Source organism: Hippoglossus stenolepis, chromosome 6 (assembly GCF_022539355.2).
Source record: "Hippoglossus stenolepis isolate QCI-W04-F060 chromosome 6, HSTE1.2, whole genome shotgun sequence".
In the NCBI taxonomy this organism is placed as follows: Eukaryota; Metazoa; Chordata; class Actinopteri; order Pleuronectiformes; family Pleuronectidae; genus Hippoglossus; species Hippoglossus stenolepis.
In genome coordinates, this window is record NC_061488.1 from 23,860,661 (window position 1) to 23,885,708 (window position 25,048).

Below are 25,048 nucleotides of genomic sequence, written 5' to 3' on the forward strand. Positions count from 1 at the left end.
GTATAGGCCAGTACTCCCTACATTGCACATGATCCTGTGCTGTTTGATCAGTCTTTTTAAATCCTTTGTCCAACTTGAATAAATTGTCTATTTCTGGAATCATCAGCCTCCCGTCCCGTTTATTCTGGATATATGTGGGGAACCCGATTGGCATTCAACTGTCGCACTAAACTTATGACCACTACATATCTGCTGACAGGTGGCCATTTAAGGACTCAAGCTTACTCAGAACCTCAGAATTTTTCAAACGGCCTTGTGTCATGCAGCCGGTGACATCAAGTTCATCAGCCTTCCCGTCCACCTGGATTGAGGAAAAGTCTACTACCCCAAAAGGAACTGCCACCGCTGCCGGTTTGACCACTGCTCCTGTGGACGTACGAGAAAAATAAGGTTTCAAAAGATTAATATGGCAAAGCTGGGTGGACCTGTTGCCGCACAACAGTATAGGGCCCCACAAACTTGGCCTGAAAAGGAGACGTAACCACAGGCAACAGAGCTAGCACCTGATCACCTGGACTAAAGATACGCGTCTCTGTTACTGAGTTACTAAACTGTTTCAGTGGTGGCACAATTATTTCTGGCTGTGTCATAATGTAAAACGTTTTTTTGAGTGAATGATAGTGTACATTCATTGGATGATATTGTAACCCTTGGTTACACTAGAAAGAGTGTAAATGTGGACCAGGATAGGAGATTCTAGGTAAGTAGGAGCCCTGGACTTGAGAATCAGTAATGAGAATTACACAACAGGATTGCTTTAAATGAACTTGTATTTGAACACAAACTGCAGTTCAAGTTTGTTGGACAGTTACAATACAGCATCAATTTCCCCCCAAATAATAAACATAAATAAATAAAATTTTAAAAGTGTGCACATAAAAGTCACTTCAAAGTCCGTAAGTCCAGTCTTAAATGTCAAGTTTGTGGATTGTTCGTTGGGGCCCAATCCGTCTTTGTACAGGATCTGTCCTACCACACCATGGAGTGAAGAACGTGGAAGTCAAAACTTTCTCTCAAAGATCTTTAGGTTGGCTCGCCATCCAGTTAACTGGAATCTTGTTTCTTCAATGTCCTCTCTGGCACCGGAGAATTCTTTTCTTCACCAAAAACCTGACCTATAGACATGTCACACGTGTATATGGAATGTCATCCACACACAGTCATATCTTGACCATATCTGCTAACATGAACAATTGCTCACATATCAATACAGTCTCCACTTCAAGTTATGGCCTATAATTGGCTCTTTTGTACAACAAAATATAATTATTTTAGTTCAAACTCAATGCTAAATTAAATTAGAATACTATAAAGTTCAAGTATTAATATCAAAACAGAATCACATTGACTTAAGGCATACATTCATACACATATCAGTTCTTTGGTTTTTTATGCAAGGCACATAATGGCTACATGCTAATACTGAAGTTCAATGCGTAGAAACTCCACAGCTATTAGGCAAAAAGTAAATGAACATGGAGCAGTGCTTTAAATCTGCCCTAATAACCTCTATAAACAACATAGCTAGCAAGGTAGCTTTTGATATTCACATTTAACAATAGACAATTAACATACAAAGATCCGAGGCGACAGAACTATTTCCCCATATCTCACATGCTAACGCTATTAGCGAATGACAATGGAATTTTTCACATTGTAACCGTTAGCCAACGGCTAGCAGACTTTTTTCGCTCCGTGTTCTACTGTAAATCTCCTCTTAATCAGCAACTACGGATTTCTTACTACATTTCGTTGAATAATAAGAATCCCTGCACCTTTCAACAGGTCAGCAGGGTTACCTCACACATCGACACGGGATTTCAGATAACGATCTGAGCAAAGCAGGGAGTATGCTTCTAGCTTGAGTGGCAAAATGGCCGACAGGATGCAGACAGGTAAAAAAAAGCTCGACACAGAGTAGATTAGGAGGATGGCTGGTACCTCCTCCTAGTGGCTAGAAAGGTCACCCAATGAGCCACTACAGTGTCATATAAAGTGTACATTCTCTCTCTCTCTCAATGTATTTTCACTGCTTTTCCAATGTGGGCTACATCTTCCCCCCCTAAACTCATGCACGTCCCGTTGCATGGCAGTGGTTGGGCAGTTACTGCTTGGTGGGACTGCACAGGGTGGAACGGAGGGTGCTCAGTCTCACTTAAAACATCAGTAAATGCTGTGGTTAGACCCTGGAACAGAGACTGAACAACGGCTATCAATGTACAGACATTTTAGGGTTCACAAAAGTTATAATACTTTACTGTGAAGGGGGAATTAGTGTCATTTTGCCTCTGAAGTCACATATGTGAGCCTGTTGGTGGTGCTAGAGGAAAAGTCAGGTGAAGTCACCACTGGGTAAAGTCTGGAAACAATGACTAGACTAAATTTTGGCCTGGTCAAATTTAGGGGCTGCTGAGCCACACCACTAGATCACAGTGGCTGTAAACTGTAATCTAATCTATAACGGTTATCAAACCGTTTTCTGCCTTCCCAATTGTCATCAATATAAAAAGTGTAATTAAAACATGATTCAAATTGAAACATATAATAGTATTTAAACAAATATGAGCATTCTCCTCTCATTCTGTGGAAAACACATCTGCAAACACCTGGGTTTTATAACAATACTGCAAATAATACAATACTAATACATAGAGGGTTTCATTAACACATCTCTGACGCAGTCTCAACACAAATACAAAATTGCAAGGCCTCATTAATATGGTATTTGTTTGTGTGTGTTTTTTTAAATCAGGTGTAAATAGATTGTTGTAGAGGAAAAGGAGAGGGGCGGCAAGAAGGATAGTAAGGAAGGAAGAAGAAGGGCACAGAGGTAAAAGAGTAGCGAAACAGGGATCAGGATAAAGGGATATTGGGACAGTGGGGAGGAGTGATGGCATACCTCCAGCCTCATATAGGGTGTGTTTGTCTGGAGGACAGGTAAAAAAATGCAGACAGGTAAAAAAAAACTCGACACAGAGTAGATTAGGAGGATGGCTGGTACCTCCTCCTACTGGCTAGAAAATGTAACAGCAGGTCACCCAATGAGCCACTACAGTGTCATATAAAGTGTACATTCTCTCTCTCGCAATGTATTTTCACTACTTTTCCAATGTGGGCTACATCTTCCCCCACTAAACTCATGCACGTCCCGTTGCATGGCAGTGGTTGGCCAGTTACTGCTTGGTGGGACTGCACAGGGTGGAACGGAGGGTGCTCAGTCTCACTTAAAACATCAGTAAATGCTGTGGTTAGACCCTGGAACAGAGACTGCACAACGGCTATCAATGGGTTTCCAGGTTTCACATGGAGGTTTCGGCACTGGGGGACTCACTGAACCAGTACGTTCCATTCTCGTCCTCTTCTGAGAACTGTTCTACATCTGCAGCAGGCTTAAGTCGTGTTGCTGGTCTGCATTTTTGGGACTGCTTAACAGGCTCATTACTTGTTTCAGGAAAGAGGTAGCCACAAGGGAGTAATAGGTCCCTATGCAGGGTTCTGAGTGGGCCGTCCCTGTTTTCAGGTCTGATGGTGTAGACTGGGAGGGTTCCAGCCCTTTTACTACTACATAGACAGTTGACTCCCACTTGTCCATAATGTTATGCTTTCCCACGAACACGAAAATTCCTGACCAGCACTCGATCACCAGCTTCCAAATCTGCTTCCAGCTTCCAAATCTGAAGCAGTTACACGTTTGTCAAAGTTTTATTCTTTTCTGCTACCTTGGCAGTATTACCCGTGGCTAGCTTGTAGCTCTCTTCAAGATGGGACTTGAGGTTTTGCACATATTTGGAGTGTGATGTGTGTTGCCCCGCTTTCACAGGCAACCCAAATGCCAAGTCAACCGGCAAGTGGGGCTGACGCCCAAACATTAGCTCATAAGGCGTGAATCCTGCCACCTCATACTTGGTGTAATTGTAGGCGTGTACCAAGGGTTTTACAAAATCATGCCAGTGAGATTTCTCCTGTTCTTGAAGAGTGCCCAACATATCCAACAAGGTGCGATTAAATCGCTCCACAGGATTACCCTGGGGATGGTATGGAGTAGTCCTCACCTTATGTATGTTATCCATCTGACAGAGCTCCTTTATAGTGCGTGATTCAAAGTCTGGTGCCTGATCACTGTGTAGCCTCTCAGGGAACCCGTAATGCACAATGATATTGTCCCAAAGACATTTCACAACCGTGCGGGCCTTCTGGTTCGGCGTTGGAATAGCAACCGCAAACTTGGTAAAGTGATCTGTGATCACAAGGATGTCTTTGGTCCCACTTTTGTCTGGTTCAAGCGAGAGAAAATCCATACAGACTAACTCAAGGGGTCGTGTGGTGTTAATATTGACTAAGGGTGCCGCTTTCTCAGGCAGCCTTTCTGCGAACACACCTGCCATAAGTCTTTACTTTCCTCTCTACATCCAAAGCCATTCTTGGCCAGTAAAACCGAGTACGCACAAGATCCAACGTGCGGTCAATCCCCATGTGACCCATGTGGTCATGCAGGCTGGTCAAGACGGTCTCCCAGAGCTCAACTGGCAACACAAGCTGGTGCAATGTTTGAGACCCTACTTGGCGCTTCCTGTACAAGATGTTGTCAAGGAGTTCTAAGCGACTTAGCTCTCGAAGCAGGAGTGGAAGATCTGGAAGCTCATGCCTCAAAGTGGGAGGTGGGCTCACTCCCTGTTCGATCTGAAGTATAACATGCTTGAGACATTGGTCAGCTCTCTGCTTAACCATCAACTCTGCCTCGGTTAGATAAGGAATTACTGGCAATCCTCCAAGTTTATCCTCTTCCCCATAGCTGTCAGGCACAGCACCAGGGGACATAGCAAGAGCCTCAACAAAAGCAACACCACTGGCGCAGCTGTGGTCGACATTGCTGACACTATAGACAGGTTGTTTCTCACAAATGGCTTGCACCACATCATGATCCGCTGCATCAATGTTCCCAGGAGCAGAAAGATGACCCTTTGCAAACTGATAGATGCGTTCTCGTTCTTTTTGTGATTTTTGTTCATCAACAAGAGGTCCATGAGATCTGCGGGACAATGCATCTGCATCTGCGTTTTGCTTCCCAGGGCGATACAGAAGATTGAAAGTGAAGGTGGACAAAGCTGCAAGCCATCTATAACTGGTTGCATCAAGTTTTGCAGATGTCAGTAAGTACGTTCGAGGATTACTGTCAGTGACTACAGTGAAATGGTTGCCATACAGATAGTCACTAAACTTCTCTGTCACCGACCACTTGAGTGCCAGGAATTCTAACTTGTGCGCTGGGTAGCGAGACTCGCTCCGTGACAGGCCCCTACTTGCATAGGCAATGACCCGCTGCTGCCCCTCCTGCTCTTGATACAAAACAGCACCAAGGCCAATGGTGCTTGCATCGGTTTGGAGCACATAGGGTTTTTCTGGATCAGCAAACCCTAAAACAGGAGTGGTCGTGAGCTTCTCAATAACCAGGTTAAATGCTTGCTGGCAAGCTTGTGTCCAGCGACCCCCGAAGGGTTCCTTAGGATTGTGGTACTGGACTGTGTTGTCCCTTTTTCTGAGGCCCTTTTTGGAAGGCGGGTAACCAGAAGTTAGATTATGGAGGGGTTTTGCAATGTTGGAATAGCCCATGACAAACCTCCGGTTGTACTCAGCAAACCCAAGAAATGATCTCAAGTCTCGCAGGTTCTGAGGGACTGGCCATGTTCGGAGGCCAGAAACTTTCTCAGGATCTGTCTCAACTCCATTTCGGGAGACGACATGCCCCAAGTAACGCACAGATGTCTGAAAGAAAACACACTTTTCAGGGGACAGCTTCAGCCCAAACTCTCTCAAACGGGTGAGTACCTTCACTAACCTTGCCTCATGTTCCTCCAAAGCTTCGGAGAACACAATTATGTCGTCGAGAAAGACTAGTACCTCCTTCAAGTGCATATCCTCCATGCACCTTTCCATAAGCCGTTGAAAGGTGCTTGGCGCATTGGTCACCCCCTGGGGCATACGCTTGAACGGGAGAAGCCGAGGGGACACACAAAAGCGGTCTTGGGCTTGTCTGCTTCTTTGACCTCGATCTGGTAATAACCAGATTTTAGATCAAGGACGGAAAACCACTGTGACCCAGAGAGGGCCATGAAGGTGTCCTCTAGCTTTGGAAGTGCATAAGCGTCCTTTATGGTCTGAAGATTTAGTCTCCTATAGTCAATGCACAATCGAACCTGACCATTTTTCTTACGTACGACCACGATTGGTGACGAGAATGGAGACTCTGACTCTCTGATGACCCCTGTATGAAGAAGCTCTTGAATGTGCTTTCGGATGGCTTCTCTGTCATGTGGGTGTATTGGTCGTACACGCTGTTCAAAAGGAGTTTCATCCGAAAGCTTTATGTGGTGGGTCACATTGTCTGTTCTGCCTAAATCTAGTTCGTGGTGTGCGAACACCTCTGGCATGTTGTTAAGGAGCTGAGCGATGTGATCTTTCCACTCTGATGGGACTGGGGACTAGCCAAAGTTGAAACTCATGCTTGACCTTTGGGTCGGTTCAGTCTCCTGCGAGCTGACCACACTATGCTCCTGTGACAAGACACTTTGACAACCACTGATTTCTGCAATCTGACACTTCGCTGGAATGACAATGTCATGATCTGATTGATTTCTGACTACAACTGGCAGCTTAAAAGGCCACTGCTTTGGGAAATCTACCAAGCAACTTTTGACAAGCAGGCCACCAGGCAAGGAAGACAGGGAGGGGTGTTCTACAATAACAGCCTTCTTGTTCTTAAGGCCATTAGCCATAACAATTCCCTCTAGCACTACAGTGGTCCTAGCTGGTATAGACTGCAAATTCTTGCCTTGCAATTTCACAACACCATGGTGATTGATGTTGGACTGTTGGCGCCTTAGCTCTAGTACTTTGATTACTGCTCTGTAGCCATGAGGAACTGGCTGGTGACTTGTCAGACTAGCTTCATGGTAAATGTCATACACCACATCAAGAGTATTTGTACCTATCAGCGAGAAAGACTCTGAAGTGGTCCGAACATCAGGAACTATTAGAGCCAACGTGGATACTTCAATGTACATACCCAAAAACTATTTTGGGAACGTGATGCTGGTCTCTATGTAGCCCAAATAAGGTCAAGCTTGTCCATTCGCACCCTCAACCTCTAGGAGGTCATAGAGGGGCTTTATGTCTTGTTCTGACAAATGTTGTTCATAAAAGGATTGGGGAATTGTAGTCACTTGTGAGCCTGTGTCAAGTAGGCAGTTGAACCGGTCACCTTTAATGGTCACCTGGGCTGTACACTTTGTACCAACTAACCTTTCAGGAAGTTTGGAAAGATACCTTTTACAGCTTTGATGTTCTAGATTAACTTTTAGTTGAGCTCTGGTTTCAATAGTTTTTTCTGAGGGACGTTGCTGAGTCACTCCAGCCCCTGTTTGTCCCACAACAGGGACTGAATCTAGTTTAAAGGGGACATAGCATGCAAATTCCACTTTGTTAGTGCTTCTACAGGTTAATGTGGGTATCTGGCATGTCTACCAACCCAAAAACTCTGGGAAAAAAATACTCGCGCGTTTTGTTATGGTTCCTCTAAGTCAGAAACGTCATGCTTGAGCGACTCGATTGAGCTTCCTGGGTTTTGTGTCGTAACAAGGCACTGGAAGTCTCCCTACATGGTCTTGGCCCACCCCCACCTCATCCCCCGTCACGCCGGGTTTACACCGGACGCAGCGAGGCCCGTTCCTGCGCGCAGCCGCCTGGCTGTTCACACGGGACGAGCATTTCTCCGCTGGTCAGCCCGCGATTCACTCACATGTGGCATTTGTCTGGATCGTTGGGACTGGGAGGCTGCAGCAGTTGCTCGGGCGCGACCGCTCGCTCTCCCATGCGTGAGCTGGAATTTGTGTCAGCGCCACACAGCCAGCAGTGTGGAAGACTTCCGCAGTGTTCAGCGCTACTGTAACACCGGCACAAACACACAGAGCCCCCCCACTCGTTATGCCGGGTTACACCGGACGCGGAAGCGCCGTCGAGGCTGCGAGGCAGCGCAGCGCCGTTCTCAAGCACGCAGCCGCCTGGCTGTTCACACGGGACGTGCATTTCTGCGCTGGTCAGCCCCATAGACTGTATATATAAGGTCAGCCCGCGATTCTGCTTTCTCCGCTTGTTGTTGTACCCGTTGAATGTCGGGTTCGGGGGTAAATGATGGTCTTCATAGCCCCCCCACCACCTCTCTTTCTCTCTCTGTCTGTCTGCTTGTGTGCTTGTAGTGGATGGGCAGAGGGGGACATTTAATTATGTGATTGGGAAAATTAAAACTCCAGGACAACAGAAGGGGAATACAAAGTATGGGATGCATATTTGATAATTTATATCATATAAAATATGTAATTTAGATCGTTTAAAATCATGGGGGGAGAGGGGGGAGGGGGGAGCTGGCTCATTAGCATTTAAAGGAACAGGCACTCAAAACAGGTCACTCTGTGGAGTGCTGTTTTATACAGGGTAAAAAGGGTGCTGTTTTAAATGATCCTTGTGGTATTTTGACCAAAGTATGTTACAGACATTTCATTAAGACCCCAAGGAACCATATCAACTTGTGGTAAAATGGGCATGCTATGTCCCCTTTAAAGTTGGGTTGGACTCCCTGGGATAGTTTTGCCTGTCCCATGCATGGCGCTTTTCCTCCAACTGCTTCCTCTTTTCACTCACTAAAGCGGGGTTTGCAGCATTGGTGCAATGAAAGCAATACCAGGGCTTAGGCTTGCTGGTCTGCTTCTCCTTTGTCTGCCTCAGCACCTCTGCATTTGCACCACTAAGCTTTGGTTCACCAGCAAACTTCCCGGGCTTTTCCCTTTGTGTTATAGACCTTTGTCTGTTTCTGTGATACAAAGCTCCTCTTTTGGTTCTACACAGTTACAAGCCCTCTGAGAGTGAACATTGACTCGCTGTTTTGTGGAGCCAATGTGCTTTCTCATTCTATTAGCCTTTGCTGCTTGTCTGTCTTCTTCAGTGCGCAGCATCAGCAAAAAGTCTGCGAAGGATGGTGGAGTACTTTTCCTTTGCTCAAGTTGCAGTATACCAAGCAGTGCACTACCAGCACCCCCTACAAAATTGCTTAAGGAGGTGTTTGTCTACATCTTCAGGTGTAACCCCTCCCCTCTTTACAGCTAGGTTTAGTGCAAACTGCAGTCGATGAAGGAAAGTTGAAGGTTTTTCACCAGGATCTTGGAGAGTGTTCATAAACTGAGCAAAAAGCTCCTCCCCATCCTCAACAACACCAAAAGCTGAGTCTAATAGCGTTAGGCTACAGGGGGGGATTTGGGGCTCAGTCGCTTAAATAGGTCAGCTGCAGGGAATCCTTCTGAATAGCTGAGGAGGAGGCATGCTGGGATCACTGAGGAGTAGTTTGATTTGTGAACGCCAATTATCATAGTCTGTCTCATTATTGGGCCTGGGGGTCTTTCCAAAGAAGGAGCGGAGCCGCACTGGGGAATGAATGTGTGCCCCTATGTCCTCTCTCCTTACAATGTGCTCAACCACGACCTTTTGAATTTCTGGTGGATTCGCATCACTTATCGTAATGGATGGAGACTTTAGTCCAGCAAATGGTGTAACCTGCGCCACTTTTGTTTCTCTGAAAGGGGTCTGAGAGCAAGTGTGGCACATCAACTAAATCAGTTTGCAATGGACCTGCAGGTGTCTCCTTTACAGGTTCAACAGTCTCAATAGTCTCACTGATCTGTGACATCATCTCCCTTAATACTTCTATTTCCACTAAGATTGGCTATGTCCTTTAACTCAGCAAGGAAGGAACTTGTAGTTGAACACAAACTGCAGTTCAAGTTTGTTGGACAGTTACAATACAGCATCAATTTCCCCCCAAATAATAAACATAAATAAATAAAATTTTAAAAGTGTGCACATAAAAGTCACTTCAAAGTCCGTAAGTCCAGTCTTAAATGTCAAGTTTGTGGATTGTTCGTTGGGGCCCAATCCGTCTTTGTACAGGATCTGTCCTACCACACCATGGAGTGAAGAACGTGGAAGTCAAAACTTTCTCTCAAAGATCTTTAGGTTGGCTCGCCATCCAGTTAACTGGAATCTTGTTTCTTCAATGTCCTCTCTGTCACCGGAGAATTCTTTTCTTCACCAAAAACCTGACCTATAGACATGTCACACGTGTATATGGAATGTCATCCACACACAGTCATATCTTGACCATATCTGCTAACATGAACAATTGCTCACATATCAATACAGTCTCCACTTCAAGTTATGGCCTATAATTGACTCTGTTGTACAACAAAATATAAATCTTTTAGTACAAACTCAATGCTAAATTAAATTAGAATACTACAAAGTTCAAGTATTAATATCAAAACAGAATCACATTGACTTAAGGCATACATTCATACACATATTATCAGTTCTTTGGTTTTTTATGCAAGGCACATAATGGCTACATGCTAATACTGACGTTCAATGAGTAGAAACTCCACAGCTATTAGGCAAAAAGTAAATGAACATGGAGCAGTGCTTTAAATCTGCCCTAATAACCTCTATAAACAACATAGCTAGCAAGGTAGCTTTTGATATTCACATTTAACAATAGACAATTAACATACAAAGATCAGAGGCGACAGAACTATTTCCCCATATCTCACATGCTAACGCTATTAGCGAATGACAATGACATTTTTCACATTGTAACCGTTAGCCTAGCGGCTAGCAGACTTTTCTCGCTCCGTGTTCTACTGTAAATCTCCTCTTAATCAGCAACTACGGATTTCTTACTACACTTCGTTGAATAATGAGAATCCCTGCACCTTTCAACAGGTCAGCAGGGTTACCTCACACATCGACACAGGATTTCAGATAACGATCTGAGCAAAGCAGGGAGTATGCTTCTAGCTTGAGCGGCAAAATGGCCGACAGGATGCAGACAGGTAAAAAAAAGCTCGACACAGAGTAGATTAGGAGGATGGCTGGTACCTCCCCCTAGTGGCTAGAAAGGTCACCCAATGAGCCACTACAGTGTCATATAAAGTGTACATTCTCTCTCTCTCTCAATGTATTTTCACTGCTTTTCCAATGTGGGCTACATCTTCCCCCCCTAAACTCATGCACGTCCCGTTGCATGGCAGTGGTTGGGCAGTTACTGCTTGGTGGGACTGCACAGGGTGGAACGGAGGGTGCTCAGTCTCACTTAAAACATCAGTAAATGCTGTGGTTAGACCCTGGAACAGAGACTGAACAACGGCTATCAATGTACAGACATTTTAGGGTTCACAAAAGTTATAATACTTTACTGTGAAGGGGGGAATTAGTGTCATTTTGCCTCTGAAGTCACATATGTGAGCCTGTTGGTGGTGCTAGAGGAAAAGTCAGGTGAAGTCACCACTGGGTAAAGTCTGTAAACAATGACTAGACTAAATTTTGGCCTGGTCAAATTTAGGGGCTGCTGAGCCACACCACTAGATCACAGTGGCTGTAAACTGTAATCTAATCTATAACCGGTTATCAAACCGTTTTCTGCCTTCCCAATTGTCATCAATATAAAAAGTGTAATTAAAACATGATTCAAATTGAAACATATAATAGTATTTAAACAAATATGAGCATTCTCCTCTCATTCTGTGGAAAACACATCTGCAAACACCTGTGTTTTATAACAATACTGCAAATAATACAATACTAATACATAGAGGGTTTCATTAACACATCTCTGACGCAGTCTCAACACAAATACAAAATTGCAAGGCCTCATTAATATGGTATTTGTTTGTGTGTGTTTTTTTAAATCAGGTGTAAATAGATTGTTGTAGAGGAAAAGGAGAGGGGGCGGCTAGAAGCGACAGTAAGGAAGGAAGAAGAAGGGCACAGAGGTAAAAGAGTAGTGAAACAGGGATCAGGATAAAGGGATATTGGGACACTGGGGGAGGAGTGATGGCATACCTCCAGCCTCATATAGGGTGTGTTTGTCTGGAGGCTTCGGCTGCCCCCCCAGGAATGTCCAGGAATAGAGTGGCGGAAGAGATGAAGGTGGAAGAAGGAGAAGAAAGATAGAAAAACTGAAAAGGACCAAAAAAGTCAAGAAGCATTTTCCTCATTGCTGTTTGCTCTTCTTCATTAATCCAAAATTCTGTCTCACCCTTCTGCGCCTATTTGTGTCACCCAACTAGAGTGCCTCTGAAAAATCTTGAGCTGGGCAGAGCATCAGCTGGTGCTGTCAGTCAGGCAGCAAACAGGCACTCTATGAAGGAGGTGACATAAGTCGAACGGCATGGAGGCTGAACGCGCTGTGGCCCTTGGGGGGAGGCATGGGTGACGACTGAGAGGGGTGAGAGGAGGTTAAGAGGGAAAGAGGAGACGGGTGAGGATCAAAACTTAGAGAACAGTAGGAGGGTGATAAAAAAGAGGAGTGTTGTCTGAAAGAGCAAGGATAGAATTGAAGAAAGGCTGTGTTGGGTGCTTGAGACTGTCCTTTTTCATCACTCTGAGCATGCCCCTGCTAAACGATAAGCACACTGACTGGTCTTTATCGTTTGTCCTTTACTTTAGGAAACAAATATAGTTGCCATCAACTTTTGTTTTCTTGAGAGGCGCAATTTTTTTCCCTCAGTGCTGGCTCCACCTGTAGCATTGTGTTTTTGTGTTGTCTGTTTGTGCATACGTCTATTGAACCGTACACTTTCCATTTGTCTGTCCATTCATTTGTTCGTCCATTTGTTTGTCTAACCCTCTCGCATGAATGTGAAATCTCAAGAGCACTGTGACGGATTTCTTTCAAAGTTGGTACAAAGGTTCACTTACCCACTCAAGCTTCAAAGTCATGAGTGAAGAGTTTAGATTATGGTGGTCAAAGGTCAAGATCTCTGTGATTTCATGATGTTTATTGACATCTTGAACAAGAGAATTTCTTCAGATTTGGCACAGAAGTTCACTTGGACTCAAAGATGAACTGATTAGAGTTTGATGGTTAAGTGTAATAGTGTGATTTAAGCAAACATCACTTAGATACATGGATGACCGGATTAGAATTTGGTGGTCAAAGGTCTACGTGACAAACAAAAAATATTTTTTCACTCAAGAATTTATACGCTTATCATGATCATAGTTAACACAAATGTCTACAAATGATGAAGTGATGACAGGCGTAGTTCAACTTCACTGTGACATCTTTATCCTCTGCAAAAACACTTCTGGCCAAGGGGAGTTTATGACCATGTTTCCTGCAACTTGACTGGTTGGCAGAGGCAAAGAAACGTGAGGCTGCAATTCTTCTTTAATAACACAATGGTTTGGTCTTTGGAATGGCAGACAAAAAGCCTTTATGTCGTGTGTTAAGACTGGGAAAGACTTAAGCTCTTGTTGAGGTTTATTTTGTTCAAATTTAAAGGCAAAACTGTTTGTGCATGTTTCAAATGTACAAGTCCTCCAAGCTAAATATATATAGGTTGCTTTCAAGCATTACATAGATAGGCTAACTGAACCTTTGTGTTATGGTAACAATAATACAACCTGCTGAAGCAGGTGGTGTACCCTTCGTTTTCATGGTAACAACAATAAACACACCGTTAAGGTTCTGGATTCTGAGAAAACTAATAAGCCTCTCCTAGCACCAGCCAGGGAAAAACGTGTTACGAATACAACCAGTGGTGCTTGTAAAATACAAGGTGTGCTGTGGCTTCAGCTCATTACATGACTTTAATAGGAGCAGCAAGAAACTGATCTATTGATTGAGGTCTAATATAGAGTTTTAACAAAAAATCTAATCTAATCTAATCTACAATGACTGGTTATTATTTTATCTACTCTTATCTGCAGCCTTTTTAAAATGAGTTCACACTAACTTGTTATGGGCCTTGTGTGTTCAATTGAATTTTATTTGTATTGCACCAAATCCTAAAATGCATTATCTCAAGACACCCAACACTTCCCACAACGTCAACATCAACTTGAGCTCCTGAGCTGAGATAGTAGAGCTTCAGAAGACATAAAGAAATGTGTGTTATGTCATGTTTCTTTTTACTCACAAAACATCACCCACGTATCCACATGTCAGGTTCATTAGAATAGGTCATAAACGTCATACACTGAGATTGTGATGGAGTACAATAAGCCTGTATTTGCTAGTTACATTACATTACATTTCATTTAGCTGACACTTTTATCCAAAGTGCCTTACAATAAGTGCATTCAACCATGAGGGTACAAACCCAGAACAACAAGAATCAAGAAAGTACTATTTCTTCAAGAAAGCCCAACTACAAAGTGCTATAAGTAAGTGCCATTTAAGTGCTACTAAAGTGTTAGGTTAAACTTTTATTCAAGGTATAGTCGGAAGAGGTGTGTTTTTAGTTTGCGGCGGAAGATGTATAGACTTTCTGCTGTCCTGATGTCAATGGGGAGCTCATTCCACCATTTAGGAGCCAGGACAGCAAACAGTCGTGATTTTGTTGAGTGTTTAGCTCGCAGTGAGGGAGCAGCAAGCCGATTGGCAGATGCAGAGCGGAGTGAACGGGCTGGGGTGTAAGGTTTGACCATGTCCTGGATGTAGACTGGACCCGATCCGTTCGCAGCATGGTACGCAAGTACTAATGATTTGAAACGGATACGGGAAGCCACTGGTAGTGAAGGGAGCAGAGGAGCGGAGTAGTGTGAGTGAATTTAGGTTAAAGACCAGTCGAGCTGCTGCATTCTGGATGAGCTGCAGAGGTCGAATGGCGCTAGCAGGTAGACCTGCCAGGAGGGAGTTACAATAGTCTAGGCGTGAGATGACCAGAGCCTGGACCAGAACCTGCGCCGCCTATTGAGTGATGTTGTGCAGCATGTATCTACAGGAACGTGTTGTTGCAGTAATGTTGGCAGTAAGGGAGAGTTGACTGTCGAGTGTCCCACCCAGGTTCCTAGCAGTCTGGGTGGGGGCTAACACGGACTTGTCAAAGGTAATAGTCAGGTCGTGGGTGGGAGAGCCGTTCCCTGGAAGGAAAAGTAGTTCAGTCTTGTCAAGGTTAATTTTCAGGTGGCGTGCGGACATCCACTGAGAGATGTCAGTCAGACAGGCAGAGATTCGTGCTGCTACCTGTGTTTCAGATTGGGGAAAAGAGAGGATTAGTTGGCATTAGCATAGCTATGGTAGGAAAAGCCATGTGAGTGAATGACAGAGCCGAGAGAGTTGGTGTACAGAGAGAAGAGGAGGGGACCCAGGACGGAACCTTGAGGGACCCCCGTAGTGAGAGGACAAGGTTCAGACACAGATCCTCTCCAAGTTACCCGGTTAGTGCGGCCGTTGAGGTAGGATGAGAGCAGGGAGAGAGCAGAGCCTTAAACACCCAGGTCCTGAATGGAGGAAATAAGGATCTGGTGGTTCACTGTGTGAAATGCAGCAGAAATATCTAGAAGGATAAGGACAGAGGAGTGAGAGGCTGCTCTAGCAGTGTGTAGTTGCTCAGAGACAGCAAGGAGGGTATTCTCAGTTGAGTGGCCTGCCTTGAAACCAGACTGGTGAGGGTCAAGAAGGTTATTATGGTGAAGATAGGAAGAGAGTTGATTAAAGATAGCTCGCTCGAGAGTTTTGGAAAGAAAGGGAAGAAGAGAGACAGGTCTGTAGTTGTTTACTTCAGACGGGTTGAGGGTGGGTTTCTTCAGGAGAGGGTTTACTCTTGCCTCCGTCAGAAAGTTAGGGAAACAGCCAGTTGACAGGGAAGTGTTGATAAGATGGGTGAGAAAAGGAAGAAGGTCAAGAGCAATAGACTGGAGAAAAAATATTTCTTCTCATTTGGTGTAAAAATTAATAACTGACCAAATCTGTCAACAAAAGATTATCTTACTGTTATAAGAGAGGATTATTTAATGTTCTGTTCAAGCTTCTTTTCATTTTCAGTCTACTGGCTGCCAGAAGGTTTAGTGTGTTGGATTTAGGGACATCGAGGGGAGAAATTGCAGATTACAACCAGCTGAATAGCTCTCCCTCCAGGGATGGGCAGTGTACTGCTGGACGTGCTCTCTGAGTCACTTCCACAGGCTCAAGTGATTTTCACAATGATTTTCAGATTGAGATGATTATACCTTAATAGAAACCCTAAATATGAACCCTAGTGCAGTGCCTGTTCTTATCCTACCTATTTGGAATGGGTTGTGTGTGTACAGCAGTGCACTTTTACTTTGAAGAAAGGTTGTTAAACAGGAAGTGGTTCTGTAAAGGCTGTTGTCATGATGGAGATCAGCACCTGTGACTCCCGTGAATGTCTGTTGGTCCGATATGGTGAAATAATAGAAGTTATCTCAATGATCTAGCGGCCATTGTGACCTGCGGTTTGACACATTTGCAGACCACTGGTGTAGTTTATCAGAGGACATAGAAGAAAACACCTTCGACTCAGTCCACAGACAGAAAGCAAACTGGCCGCTACAGATTTGCTGTTTTGTTCATTTTTAGACCGACAGATGATTGTGGATTAGGTCGATTTATATTTAATATCTTTCTACTACACACTGGACGTTTAAAATGTGAGCTATTCAATCCATTATGTCTTTTTGTCACGGTGTGTGGGGGCAGTTGGACCCAGACGCAGAGTTTAAACTTAAAAGGTATAATTTTAATCCAACCGAGTCTTTAACGAACAAAACTGGGAGCACAAAGGGAGAAAATACAGGAAGCTTACACGGGGGGGTGCAGAGGTGCAGAGGCTCAGGAGACACGGGATACAGATATACAGGGATAGCAGGGCAGGAGATCCGGACAGGACAGGAGATTAGGATGGGTAGACACGAGAACACATACGACAACAGACATACGACGACGATCCGACAAGGACAAAGGGAAGAACCGAGGCTTAAATACAGACACACAGGGAAGGCAGGGACAATTCGACACAGGTGTAACACATGAGGACTGGTGCAGACAATCACAGACAGGAAGTAGAACTAGATATGAGACACCAGAACCCAGACTACAAAATAAGACAGGAAACAGAACCCGGAGTGTGAAAACATGAAACACAGGGATGTACTAATAAACAGAAAACACTTTGGAAACCTATGAAACTAAACTTTGATAAGTTCAAAACCCTGACACTTTTTAAAAGTTGTTGTTTTCCTCTTTACTTTTAACCTTTAAGGCTATTGTGAATTATGAATTTAGCACACAGTGTGCATGATTGGATCTCAGGATAAGAAGCCTGATTAATTATTAGCAAGGACAGCGTTCGTTTCCATGGCAATGAAACAGAACACTGGGCATAAATAGATTTCCAGAGAGCGATCCGATAGGCTGCGGAGCCTTACTGCTTAAAATTCCACAGTGTACACCAAGATCAGCAGGGACTCCAAATTAACTCATGAGTTTCCATCAGCTGACTCGGTGGTGTGAAGTGGAAAGGAATCATGGACATGGTGCATTTGATATTAGATTGCATTTATCAGACAAATCAAGCTCCTCATTCTTTTTTTGTGTGTGTGTAGGCGCTCACATTCCTCTCAAAGTGACTTTGTGACAAAGTGAAATATGATCAATGAACAAATGACATTCGAAGCCTCAGCTGTGATTTGTGTTTAGTGCTACTTAGCAAATAAGCAAATATTAACACATAGATTAGCATTGTCATTGGGAGCATGTTAGCGTTTAAGCTAATTTTACAGTCACTAGCTTTGCTGCGGCCTCTTCAGTTTCATAACATGATAAGCAAGTGTTTCATTGAGTACGAGGTTCAAGATGGAGTACAGCTGTGTCAGATCACGAATCCATTTGCAAACCTCTTAAGTTACAGATGTCATAAGTGCAAGGACAGACAGCAGCGGTGAAGACAGGAGGGCGGGCAGATAGATGGGTTAACAGACACTGTGAAGGGGTCAGAGAATCCATGCATGCAGCGAGGTGTTAATCTGTGTGTGTGTGTGTGTGTGTGTGTGTGTGTGTGTGTGTGTGTGTGTGTGTGTGTGTGTGTGTGTGTGTGTGTGTGTGTGTGTGTGTGTGTGTGAGTGAGTGTGCAAGCGCAAGCATTCATGAACTCTGGTTCTTCTACAGTATGTGACATCAAGTGTCCATCTGCACTGTGATGCCCAGTTGATCCTCTGCCAAAATAACCTCCAGCTGCCCAATGCCTGTGATGCCTGTTTTCTTTTTTTCACATGAATGTCACTGAGGTTGTCTGTTATCTAAATGTGGGGGATTGGAGAGTGTGCCACACAAGGGGATGTCCATCAGGACATTGTAAGAGGGTGCAAATTAAAGTTGGTTTTGATTGGCTGGCTCCTGTCTGAGGAGGGGGGCTCTTACCCAATCCTGATCATTTTCAGTAAATGTATAGAGGGGTAAGAGGGTACTTAGGGAGGGGAGTAAAAACCCACAGTGCTACCTGAACAGTGTGGAGTGGAGACCTTATTCCCCAGACTGTTGTTTTTACCGGTGTCTGTTGTTCAGCACAGCCAGCCACCATGGTAAGAGACCGACAACTGAGAGGGAGGTAAACGGGGCCACGAGAAGAAGGAAATGTTGTTTGTTCTGTGGAGATTTGCTTTTGTTTTCCATTGATGAGGATTGAAATCCAGGCGACAGAGGATGGAGATGATTACATCTTCTGCTCCCCCTCAGTCATCCAGCAAGTCTTCATCTGCAGCATGGCTGGATTTCACTGCAAGCGATGCTTTATCTCTTTGGATTCTTGAAATGTTTTTGGGAGATTAATGTGGTTTGCAAATTTTGTCTGTTAGTTTTTATTACATGATGCCCACTATAGACAAAAGAAATCATTTACCTTACCTGCAGTTGGAAACCTCTGTTCAATGTCTGTAACCCCCCTTTGTTCACAGCATAATATGATTTCGTTCTGCTTTGGTGTTACAACTCTTTGTAACTTAGCTCAATATGATTGATAGTTAGATTGGAGGGGGCGATACTAAATATAGAACGCTCACAGCTGAGTAAAGTGAGAGGACATGCTGCCTTGCCTGAGTGTCCTAACTTAGGACAATCACCTTGAGAAAAATCCCTCTCAAATCCTCTCCCAAGTGTCACCTTAAAATTAGCTTTAAAGAGAACTATCACAATATTGATGAAGTTCTGTCAAGTAAACGATGAAAATAACTTACCCTCCTCCTGAACTACTGACAAAAAATGGTTTATATAACAATTAAAGGGGACCAGCACTCAATTTAAGGATCTGTTACTTTTGTTACACTTTGAATTACTCTGTAATGTTTCTAAGAAAACTGAAGAAGTACTTTGCAGAAGACCCAGTGGTGTTTCATGCTGTTTCTGAATTAAAATTAAATGCATTGAGAAAATGGCATACGCTGTCAAGAAAGATTCCTATTACATGCACAGTATGATCTACAGTATTATGTTCATCAAGTCTGGATTAATGGACAAATTAAGAAGCCAACGGGTTGAAGTTCAAATGGTTGGTCCAGTCTGGAAAAGTAGAGCTCAACAAAACCAGTGTCAGTATGAAACCTCAACTATTGTCTCCTCATAGATAATGAGCAAAAAGTCGTAAATTTGTGATGAGTGACTTTTATACTGAGCTGCGTTCCCCTTTAAGAACCATTATTAGCTGGTGCAGACAGCTGGCGGGGGATTAAACATGACATCTTACCTGACCTATAACACTATTTCAAGTCCATGGCGGTCAACAATACTTCTGGCTTTAGGTTTCTCCTTTGGTTTGTTCAAGCTGGATGGAAAATCACAGCTCAACTTGAAAGAGGAGGGATCGTACCAGTGTTTCAGTGCACTAAGGATGCAAAAGAAATACATGTTTTATCATGTATTACTACACAGCATACTATTCTACTATATTATGATTATTTAAGTGTGCTACATTTCCACATTATTATATATGTAGTCAGTAGTTATTGCTACATCATTACATTAGCACTAAGCAGTCATTGCTACACTATCATACTCAATAGTCATTTCTACATTATTACACCAGCATTCAATTGTGATTGATACACTATTAGACAAGCATTAAGTACCACTTTATTAAATGAGCACTCAATAGTCATTGCTACATTATTACATTGGCACTCAGCAGTCATTGATGTATTATTACAGTAGCACTCATTATCAAATGAGTGGGCAGTACTAATAGATCATATCTATACTCGTGGTCTTTGTACGAGTGATCATTGCTTTTCCAGACTCACTAAAGTGTTTTTCTATCTTTCAGACAGCGAGACGAAGATTCATAGTCTTAAATATTGTTTGATTTAGTAATCCATCTTTCTCAAGTTTTCACCTTAATAATAATAATAAAAAGAATGTAGTCCGATTTGTAGTAAATGGGCAAGAAGATTCAGAAATGCGTTTTTGGAGGAAACCACCCGCCTGCTGAGACAAAAGGGATCAGATTGACAAGTTGTCTCACCACAGGAGGCTGACAGATTTTGAGACATAAAAACAGCTGTTTCAGCTTATGTGACACCAGTGATCCTGTGGAACTGCAGCAGCCGGTTGAGGGTGTGGAGAACTGAGGAAGATGCTATCACCCTCACATCCTGCTCTGTTAGGTCATTAGATCAATGATGTGACTATGCAGCTGCAGGTGTACTGTTTATGGCTGAGAAAGATTAACTTATCTCTCTTTCCATGTCCCCTCTCATCCTTCCACAACTGCCCCTCCCGCCTTTTTCCATTTCCTTGTCTGAAGCCCACTGACGCCCAAAGTGATGCCCGCTCCTTCCTGACGGAGGAGATGATTGCAGGTCAGTCCTTCTCTATCCACTCTATTTCATGAATTAGTTACCTGAGGGTCCTCCTCTGACTGTCTTCAACCTTCTGATGTTTGTAATGAATCATGAATGGCAAGTCAGTGAGACTGAATCCGCAGTTGAAAATGGTTGCATTTATCAAGACATTCTGAGCTTCCCAAATGTAACGTTTGAGCACAAGAGATAATTTTATACTCTGATTTAGTTTTGCCGGTTAAAGCTGATACTTTCTGAGTTGGAACAATTTCTTTGCGCTTTTCAGAGTTCAAGGCGGCCTTCGACATGTTCGACACCGACGGTGGCGGTGACATCAGCACAAAGGAGTTGGGACAAGTAATGAGGATGCTGGGCCAGAACCCGTCAAGGGAGGAGTTGGACGCCATCATTGAGGAGGTGGATGAGGATGGTGAGGTCATTGTGGGATCTGACCATAGACTGTATATAATATCTGACAAATCTTAATGCAAAGACTTTTAAGGATGATTAACAGGATCACACAGCTCACTCAATTCTTTAACCACAGAAGAGGCCCCAATCTCTACCGAAAGCAAGTTAGTGTTTGTCCCCAGTGCATTGACATTTGGAAATTTGCCCCAACACCTTTGCATATGATAATTTAATTCTTATCTGGATAAATATTTATCAGAGAGTGGATCTGCATATGTACAAAAAAAGGTATTAACCAAAACAATGTAAGCCCTTACTAGATCCAGTGTATATTCAACAATACCTTCCAACACATGCTGGTTTATCTTAGTCCAAAGACTTGAAAATTAGGGTTTGATGATTTGGAAACTTAAAATAGATATTAATGTGTTGGCCCCTGTGTTACACTGAAGACTTGTCCAGGGAACACCTCTCGCCCAGTGTCAGTGGGGATTTGCCCCCCGCAAACCCTGAAAAGGAGAACAAAACGTGGCAAAAAAGAGTGTCCAGAGATTTGAATACTGAATTCCTATATAAGCTTTGGGACTGTCACAGAATATTCTGAGGTGGTTTTCCTCCACTGAACCACATTTTCCCTGGTGTGTGACCATGACATGTCTTCTAATGATTTTCTGTAGTGTTACCCTGAGAGCAACAAAAGATTAAAAACTTGTGCTCTTGTGTGTAAATCAGAGATAAGATCCTTTCCCGATCCAGTATTTAAATCTGTTATCTCCTCTGTTGGGAAGAAATTCTGTATCATAAACACACCATTTACAAAGCTTAAACATACTTCGGATTCCACTTGATTTAACCTGGGGTTATTTCTCTCTTCCTATTGAGCGTCTTCTCTTCTATCATCACAGGTGGCGTGTAGAGGGATATGAGAACTGATTTAAAATTAAAGTTCCATCCATCTAGCTATATACTCATCATACAGCCAATACAGCAGAGGAGTTATTTTGTGAGTCTGTGTTGGATAAACCCTGTCTCTAAAGGGATGAGGTCAGATTAAACAAGTCTCTCTAGTCTGCATGCAAAACACTAAGTGGTCAAAAGTCCCCTCATTCTTGATCATCTTTGTGTCATTTGGGAATGAAAACTGCCTCTCTCCAAGAGGGTGGAATTCAAAAATGTTTCCAGGTGGAAATGGGGGCTTAGGCTCTTCTGATGTCCCCCCTCCTCACTCATTTACCTCCCCCATCCTCAGGCAGCGGCACCATTGACTTCGAGGAGTTCCTGGTCATGATGGTGCAACAGTTAAAGGAGGACCAGACTGGGAAGAGTGAAGAGGAGCTCTCTGAATGCTTCCGTATTTTTGACAAGTATGACAATCGCTTAGCACTGTGGCTACACTAAAGAGTCAATAAATTAGATTAAATTACAATAACAAAAAGGAAACTTTTTATGGTTTATGGTATATTTACATTTCCATTCAATTTTGTTTGTAAAAATATCATAACAAACTATATCTCAAGGCACTTTTTATAGCAAGATCGAGTCCTTAAAAATGATTTTGCTTTTGTCCACTAGAGAGCACTAACATTTATTATTCATTTCCACCTTAGTGGGTACTTCAGTCATGATTCTTGATCAAATGTAATGGATCTTGATCAAAAATATTTTATGTTATAAATTTATGTCTATATATGTATATATATGGTTGGATTTTACTTTTTAACCCTGAAATAATACATTTTATATGCCTAAAAAAATCTATATTGGTTGACTCTATAGAACATACAGTGTTAGTATTGTTTGAACTTTAAAGTTCAGTTTTCTCACAGTGAGTTTTAATATTGCTATTTTTCCCCACCGCAGGAACGGAGATGGTTTCGTCGACCGGGAGGAGTTTGGAGAAATCCTCCATCTCACTGGAGAATCAGTCGTAGAGGAAGATATTGATGAGATGTTCGGAGAATCGGACACAAACAAGGACGGAAAGATTGATTTTGATGGTGAGAGTGAGCAACTTGTAGAGTTCATGTAGATAACGCAATCTGGTAATAGAGAGAGAGAGAAAGCAGGAAAAACAGACTATGGTTGAGTTTCACTGAATTAGCTTGTTCACAGCAGAGGAGGAAAACTCCTTTTTATATGAGGGAGAATAGATGGATATGTGGATGGATAGATAGATAGATAGATAGATAGATAGATAGATAGATAGATAGATAGATAGATAGATAGATAGATAGATAGATAGATAGATAGATAGATAGATAGATAGATAGACATCACTGCGTCTCAATATTAAAGCCTCTATTTTTACAGCTCTTGTTTGGGCAAACATGAAATGAAGTCTTCATCAGTGAGTTTTATTGGTTGCCAAATTTTATGAACTTTGAAAAGAAGCAGGTGGTTCCCCCTTGTTTTGTACAATAGTGAAACTATTTAATATATGATTTCTTGTGTCCAGTAGGTGGTGCTATGACTATGACTACATTTTTTCATGTAGATATCTTCAGGAAACAGACATGTAGAGCTTGGGGTCGATCTGACCATGTGAACACTGAACACAACTCACTGTTTCATGGAAAATGTCAAAATTAGAGGCTGGATTTTACACGACAATTTTGAATATGGAAGAATTTTGCTAATGGACAGTTCCTGTAAATCACCCAAAGTTCAAAATGGCCAACATCTTGATGGATTAAAGCTAAGACTTCAAGAGGCTACCAGTTTTCGTACATCTAAGTGAAATATGCTGTGGGGGCTGGTGTTTAGGTGTGACAAAGCTTTTTAGCCACGCCCATGTGCAAGACTCATTTCAGTTATAAGTCTTGGAGTTTTGTGAAAATGTGATTTAATTTAGTAGAAAAAAACAATAGGCTCCTTGCACTGGTTGGTGCTCACAGGTTAATAAATAAATAACTTACAAATGTATAGCATTACCACTGCAGATCACAGCTTTCTACCTGTTAGCTAAGCACGGCCTTCAGAGTGATAACGGGAGAAACAGCTAGCCTGGGTGTTTCTGTCCAAAAACCAAAGTGTTCAAATTATTATTCTGCGTGAAACTTTTCTGACAACAACGCTGCCTCTTCAGGAATTCACTCTGCCAGGCCAAGACATAGAACATAACCCAGTATAAAACAGTTTATTAGAGAAAACATGACTTTATAACCTAATAAACATATTCTTATAGATCTCAAAATGCCAAACTATAGAATAGAGCTGAAATAGAGCAGAAGAAGAAATATAAATAGTAATTTGAAAATGATTACAATTGAAATAAGCGGACATGGAATGACTGGAATGAAGAACTGTTCATCATTGCCAAATATACATTACAAGCACGTGCTCGCCTTCATTTGACTTGGACCTGACATGGCACAGATTCCGTCTGCCCGCTGAGCTTTTCACTAGACCAAATCAGTCATCATTTATATCAGTGCAATATACCGCTGGTGGTGGGTTGGTTGATTAACTGTTGCCGTCCTCTCTCTGTGCCTCCAGAGTTTCTGAAAATGATGGAGAACGTCCAGTAATGAGGCCAGCTCTGCATTCCTTGGTGACCCTGCCTGGGAGAGAATGTAAAGCACTCTGTCTGATGGAAATCTGTTCGGAGCAAAAGCTAAACGCTGTATAACCTTGTATAATTATGAACGTGATTTCTCTGAGTGATCTTAAAGGATACAAGTGAAACTCAAGTGCCTTTAATCCCTACCCCCTTCTCATACGAGGCCCCAGGGTTTGGTGACGATATCTATAAATACCCCTTCAAACCATTTAAGACGAAGACACTTTCCCCCTGCCATCCTGCCATCTCCTTGCGCGGGCCACCCAGCTGTCGGCTGGGCAGCTGCCATTTCTACAGAAATGCTACACCACCAAGGTTGCCACCCTCCCACCCCCTCGCCGTCCTCAATACTGATTCTCCTACCACCCTTGTCTTGTGCTTTTTAAATAAATAAACTCTTTC

The 25,048-nt window shown here is 43.0% G+C and overlaps 1 protein-coding gene and 1 long non-coding RNA gene across 3 annotated transcripts; both read left to right on the top strand.

Annotated features, from left to right (window-relative positions):
- Positions 1 to 1,817: 1,817 nt before the first annotated feature.
- LOC124851959 lies at positions 1,818 to 11,134 on the top strand. The gene is made up of 3 exons (XR_007032786.1): positions 1,818 to 1,895; positions 2,956 to 3,033; positions 10,999 to 11,134. It is a non-coding gene; the product is annotated as an uncharacterized LOC124851959 (long non-coding RNA).
- A 1,120-nt stretch (positions 11,135 to 12,254) lies between these two features.
- On the top strand, positions 12,255 to 24,907 carry LOC118110760 (troponin C, skeletal muscle). Of its 2 annotated transcripts, none has more exons than XM_035158805.2 (6): positions 12,255 to 12,358; positions 20,640 to 20,694; positions 20,963 to 21,106; positions 22,337 to 22,451; positions 22,948 to 23,084; positions 24,583 to 24,907. In XM_035158805.2, exons 2-6 carry the CDS (start codon positions 20,685 to 20,687, stop codon positions 24,612 to 24,614), a joined length of 438 nt encoding a protein of 145 aa, XP_035014696.1. In that variant the 5' UTR covers positions 12,255 to 12,358; positions 20,640 to 20,684; the 3' UTR covers positions 24,615 to 24,907. The 2 variants fall into 2 exon arrangements, with proteins under 2 accessions (XP_035014696.1, XP_035014695.1); XM_035158804.2 differs by lacking the exon at positions 12,255 to 12,358 and adding an exon at positions 18,268 to 18,426.
- Positions 24,908 to 25,048: the final 141 nt, after the last annotated feature.

What these genes read in the sequence shown, in the direction of transcription:
- LOC118110760 (XM_035158804.2), top strand. An exon ending in GACGGAGGAGATGATTGCAG is followed by an intron (nt 20,695 to 20,962) that starts GTCAGTCCTTCT and finishes TGCGCTTTTCAG; the next exon opens with AGTTCAAGGCGGCCTTCGAC. An exon ending in TGAGGAGGTGGATGAGGATG is followed by an intron (nt 21,107 to 22,336) that starts GTGAGGTCATTG and finishes CCCCATCCTCAG; the next exon opens with GCAGCGGCACCATTGACTTC.